Raw genomic sequence first — 6013 nt, 5'->3', positions numbered from 1 at the left:
AATGTTGCATACGATATTATAATTAAAGCTAACGTACTGAGTTAAGGTACTACTTACGTTGTATACGATATTCTAATTAAAGCTAACGTACTGAGTTAAGGTACTAATGTTGTATACGATATTATAATTAAAGCTAACGTATGTGGTTAAGGTACTACTTACGTTGTATACGATATTATAATTAAAGCTAACGTATGTGGTTAAGGTACTAATGTTGTATACGATATTATAATTAAAGCTAACGTATGTGGTTAAGGTACTACTTATGTTGTATACGATATTCTAATTAAAGCTAACGTATGTAGTTAAGGTACTACCACCGAGTCGATTGAAATATTATGTTAACTCATATTTTTCACTTGTGTCCAGAAGACAATATTAATAAATAACATATGATTATTCTTTACATCCCTCGTTGTGTAACACACATTCCTCTAAAGTGCCAGTTTACATATTTATTGGTTAAGGTCATTGCGAAAGTTCGCACATTTTGTACAAACGGTTTTTAATACGTGACAGTTAAATTCGGAGTTTTAACTAAATGGATTTTACATTTAAAAATTTTGAAACGGCAGTATTATCTTTCAGATTCATCAGACATAAATAAAAGTCATTGTCTACCCTAATATTCTCTGGCCTGAGGAATATTATAAACAACACTGTGGAAGAAACTTGAACAGTACTGTTGTGTAGGCTTGGTCGCAAACTAAATCAAAAAATACATAACGTTGTAAAAGAAACTGGAAGATCTAACGTAGCATCAAATGTCCAGATGACAAACCTTGTGGGAATAGAGAGTCATCCACCCCCCGTTTTTCAGTAATATTTGTAATGTGCTTGTCCTTGGAACAGCAATCTCAGCAATGTCTTCGAAACTATAAACGCACGAGAGAAAACAAATTGGTATTTAAAATTATTCAAGACACGTTCCTGTATATACACATACTTAATTTATTTACTCAAACAAACCTGTTAGTGTTTACTATAAATCAACAGCAAAGAACGTGAGTTTCAAAGATCCTTTTGGAAACTTGCCGCCATTTGAAAAGCTCAACCAGATTTAAATCTAAGGCTTTAAAAGCCAATCTAGAAAAGAACTGATCCCTCACAGCTCTGGCTCCTGACAGTGTTGCTTTTGTATCAAAGCACCAAATCAGCAGATAAAGTTTAGTTTCAGTAACGAAAGTTTTCAGAAAAGTAAATACAGAACAAACGAATGAAAAGGTAGCAATACCAGTAAAACAAGTTTTCAGCCAATTATAAATCTTTAAAAAATTAAATCAAGATTTTAATAATGTCAGAAAAGAATCGACATCAATAAACAAGACCAAATCATTTTTAACTCTAATAACAACGTCAAAGAAGACCCAACACCACCAAATAAGGATAACATGGTCAAACAGGGTGAATAAAGACCCACTCAGCAGTAACAAGTTTATAATATCCTTATTTAGGTATATATCACAATAACTGAAACATGGGTTTATTATAGAAATAGTGATCGTTGTCTGTATGGAACTTTAAAGTAACTTATTGCTTTATTGTTACTCACCCTATGGTGTCCAGCATTTGTAGATAATCACATACGGCACTTCGTTCTCGTCGTGCAAGCCTTACACCCGAGTGTGAAACAGCTAACAACTGGACGTTGGGTAAGTTCTGACCACCCTAAAAATAAAAAAGCCATATCATTGAGATTTGCCCAGATTAAACTCTTAACGGTAAAACTTAGTGTATCCACCTGTACTGAGGTACACTAAGTTTTACCGATGTCTGAAGTATACTGAGTTTTACCGATGTCTGAAGAGATAACGTCTAGATGGTTGGATTGGTACCACAGTTTTATAATGTGTATTACCATTTAATATCCAGATAGTTGGATTAGTACCACAGTCAGTTTTGTTAAGTGTGATTCCAGGTGAGATCTATTTCATAGTGCAGTAAAAAGTCATTACTTTTTTTTAAGTTGATGTAGATAAAACTGGTTACAAATGGAATAACGTAAGCACGATTTGTATAATATCCTGGATCACATGACTGTATAATATCCTGGAATGAAATATGCCGTCAAATTGTGCAATGATCTTAATGTAAATATGATACGTTTGTTACTTTATGTACAATATCGGACGTTTGTTATCTAGATACATTGTGCGTTGGTGCACAGTTTGAAAAGCATCTTTATTAAGTACCAATATAGGATCAAGTAAACCTGGATGAAAGTATCTACCCAAAATTAAGGTGTACAGGTAACCTAGACGAGACCCTTTGATCGGTCATGTTGTGTATCCACCTGTACAGGTAAATCTAGACGAGACAACCTGTACGGTTATGTTGTGTACAGATAACGTCTAGATGGTTGGATTGGTACCACAGTTTTATAAAATGTTTGTAGGTGAAGTCTAGATGGCTGGTACCACAGTTTTATAAAATGTGTTATCAGATAACGTCTAGATGGTTGGTACCACAGTTTTATAAAATGTTTCTAGGTGAAGTCTAGATGGTTGGTACCACAGTTTAATAAAATGTGTTATCGGTACCACAGTTTTATAAAATGTGTTATCAGATAAAATCTAGATGGTTGGATATGGTACCACAGTTTAATAAAATGTGTTATTAGATAACGTCTAGATGGTTGGATTGGTACCACAGTTTAATAAAATGTGTTATTGGTACTACAGTTTAATAAAGTGTGTAGGTGAGGGCTAGATGGTTACCATCTAGCCCTCACCTACACACTTTATTAAACTGTAGTACCAACCATCTAGACCTCACCTATAAACACACTTTATTAAACTGTGGTACCAACCATCTAGACCTCACCTATAAACACACTTTTTTAAACTGTGGTACCAACCATCTAGACCTCACCTATAAACACACTTTATTTAACTGTGGTACCAACCATCTAGACCTCACCTATAAACACACTTTATTAAACTGTGGTACCAACCATCTAGACCTCACCTATAAACACACTTTATTAAACTGTGGTACCAACCATCTAGACCTCACCTATAAACACACTTTATTTAACTGTGGTACCAATCCAACCATTAATACCTCACCTAGAATCAGGTTTCATAAAGACTGTGGTACCAATCCAATCATCTAGTTTGTTTGTTTGTTTTCGCGCAAAGCTACATGAAGGATATCTGCACTAGCCGACCCTAATTAGAACTGTAAGACTAAAGGGAAGGCAGCTATCCATCATCACCCACCGCCAACTCTTGGGCTACTCCTTTACCAACGAATAGTGGGATTGACCATCACATTATAACGCATCCACGGCTGAAAGAGCGAGCATATTTGGTGGGACAAGGATTCGAACCCGCGACCCTCAGATTGTGAGTCAAGCGCCCTAACCACCTGGATGCCAGGCCTCCAACTATCTAGACCTCACCTAGAATCACACTTTATAAAGACTGTGGTACCAATCCAACCATTTAGACCTCATCTGGAATAACTTTTTTTTATTATAAAAAATGTGGTACCAATTCAACCATCTGGCCGTTACTTAGAATCACCTTTTATAAAACTGTGGTACTCATTCAGTCATTTAGAACTCACCTGGAATTACACTTTATAAAACTGCGGTACCAATTCAGCCATCTAGATGCTATCTGGTAACACACTTTAATAAAGACTGTGGTACCAACGCAACCATCTAGACCTCACCTAAAATCACGTTATATAAAGATTGTGGTACCAATTCAACCATCTAGGTGCTATCTGGTAACACACTTTGTAACGATGTTGCAGAAACCTTATTATCTACACATCTGGTTACACAACAACCCAGCAGGAATGGGTGAACAGTCTTACAATTTAATGTTTTTCAACCTCGGCATAGCGGCTCATAGAATGGCTCAGAGTTTTTTTCTAGTATAAACTTGTAGCTCATAACTCCGTCATCTCTTGACCAATTTGTGATGTAATTACAGTTTTGGACTCAGGAGGTCAAACCCTTTAGATTGATGTATTTGACCATACCAAGGTCTTACTGATTAAGTTACTCTAATCCTACCTAAAATAATTTCAATTTGGAGAGTACACGCTTGGCATTCCTGGCGCACAGAAATATAGCTAATAAAACAAAAAAAAAGGGTATTGGATTAATTTACTATAATCCTGCCTAAATGAATTTCAAGTGACGCGGCTATTGAGGATTCCCTGTTTTTAAATGACTAATCAGTTAGTATAAAACAGTTAGTAATGAGATTAAAAATCAGGTTTCAGAGCTTAGAAATATTTGTTTCAATGTATTTATAAAACTATATAATAACTAACAACTATACAGAAGACGAAAACTGGTACTTGAAAAATGATAAAATGACAACGAAATAAAATCCACGTAACCACTAGTATTACACAAGGGAGCCGTTAATGGTTTCTTACCGGGGGTCATTTTTCTACAGATAGACTCACGTAAATATTGTGTTGTCCAGTTCTCATATACCAATTAACCTGACTGACCTTCTCAGTAGAATGTAATGTTTCTTTGGATCATGCACTATTGTTGATAACTACTGACCACTTGAGACGAGACTAACATGGCTGCTTTACTAACTCAGCTTATATCTGTATTAGTTTTAATAATTAGGTTTCTATATCTGTGGTTACTTTGTAACCATAGAAGTTACACCAGTAAAGGTGATAAGCCTTACAATAGTACAGTAATTCTTAGAAATACTTATTTCATCAAGACTATTTACATTTTATCCATAGCTATTTTTACGTTTCCATGAAGAGTTGGGATACGTTACCGAAACTGGATATATCCTGGAGAAGTAAAGGGGCAAGTCACGGGCCATGGTTACCAGGTTTTTCTTCATACTTAACTTTAAGCTGGCTGACTGCAGATTAGATGGGGTGATTCCGTAGCTTTCTAGGGAGACAAAAGTGAACGTATTACATATTATAATAGCACTAATAACGAAAGTTGTTGTTAAACGTTAAAATCTCGTTTATAATTTTCTCAGTTACTAGCAGTCAGAAACTTGAGTTGTTCCGATTTACGTCAGATACACTTTGAAACATAAATCAACACCACTCCAATTATAACCACCTCATAACTGATAACACTAGTTTAAAAACAATTAATACAAACTTTATACACACACATGAGATTGTTTTCTTAGTTCGAATACAAAGGTAAAATATGAACTTCACAAACTGGTGGTCGATTTTAAATTACTCCTCCACCAAAATACGTACCGATCACTTGCTGAACCTTTGTTCGTTCTTCGCGGTTAAGCCTAATGCAGAAGTTGCTAAGTGCATCATGAACAACCTGGCAGAAAATTAAATGTAGCACGAGAGGATTGTCCAGCTTTTCAGAAGGAGTGAATATCTGTAATAAAAAACACACACAAAAACTGCATTGATAACTAACTACGTTATAGTTTTGTCAACTGAAATATAAAAACCTAACAAGTAAACACAAATAAAACCTCTGGCTTAAAATAAAATCATTACCTCCTTTCTGACGCGAAGTTGCCACGGTGTTTTGGTGTAACAAAAATAAGGTGCGTTAGTTTTGGGATGCAGTTTGGTTTTGATACTTTCTAACGTTCTTTGTTCTGGTGTATCCATTGTGGGAGGTGGAGCGACATCTATTGGCTTCAGGAATTCCGAACTTTCTTCAACTGTCAAGAAAGAGTTTAATATCTACTTTTGGATCTTCAATATTCTGTGAATTGAAAACTAATAGTTTTAAGGTAAACCGCTTAGAAGTCATTACTATAAGTTCCATTGGATAGAGTAGGCCGTAGTGAATCCAACAACAGTAGTAAGTAGATAGAGTAGACCATAGTGAATCCAACAACAGTAGTAATTAGATAGAGTAGACCATAGTGAATCCAACAACAGTAGTAATTACATAGAGTAGACCATAGTGAATCCAACAACAGTAGTAATTACATAGAGTAGACCATAGTGAATCCAACAACAGTAGTAATTACATAGAGTAGACCATAGTGAATCCAACAACAGTAGTAATTACATAGAGTAG

General features: G+C 35.3%; 1 protein-coding gene across 1 annotated transcript in view; it reads right to left on the bottom strand.

The window, feature by feature from the left end:
• LOC106474219 overlaps nucleotides 1-6013 on the bottom strand; it is a 47772-nt gene that overhangs the window by 16346 nt on the left and 25413 nt on the right. Inside the window, exons 16-20 of the mRNA XM_022402570.1 lie at nucleotides 5479-5648; nucleotides 5218-5353; nucleotides 4767-4888; nucleotides 1553-1668; nucleotides 782-875 (exon numbers count right to left, since the gene is read on the bottom strand). Coding sequence (XP_022258278.1) covers nucleotides 782-875; nucleotides 1553-1668; nucleotides 4767-4888; nucleotides 5218-5353; nucleotides 5479-5648 — 638 coding nt within the window. The remainder of the gene's footprint in view (nucleotides 1-781; nucleotides 876-1552; nucleotides 1669-4766; nucleotides 4889-5217; nucleotides 5354-5478; nucleotides 5649-6013) is intronic.

Source organism: Limulus polyphemus, unplaced genomic scaffold (assembly GCF_000517525.1).
Source record: "Limulus polyphemus unplaced genomic scaffold, Limulus_polyphemus-2.1.2 Scaffold6961, whole genome shotgun sequence".
Taxonomy (NCBI): Eukaryota; Metazoa; Arthropoda; class Merostomata; order Xiphosura; family Limulidae; genus Limulus; species Limulus polyphemus.
The sequence above is the reverse complement of the archived record's forward strand: the minus strand, read 5'-3'. Positions and strand labels throughout refer to the sequence as shown.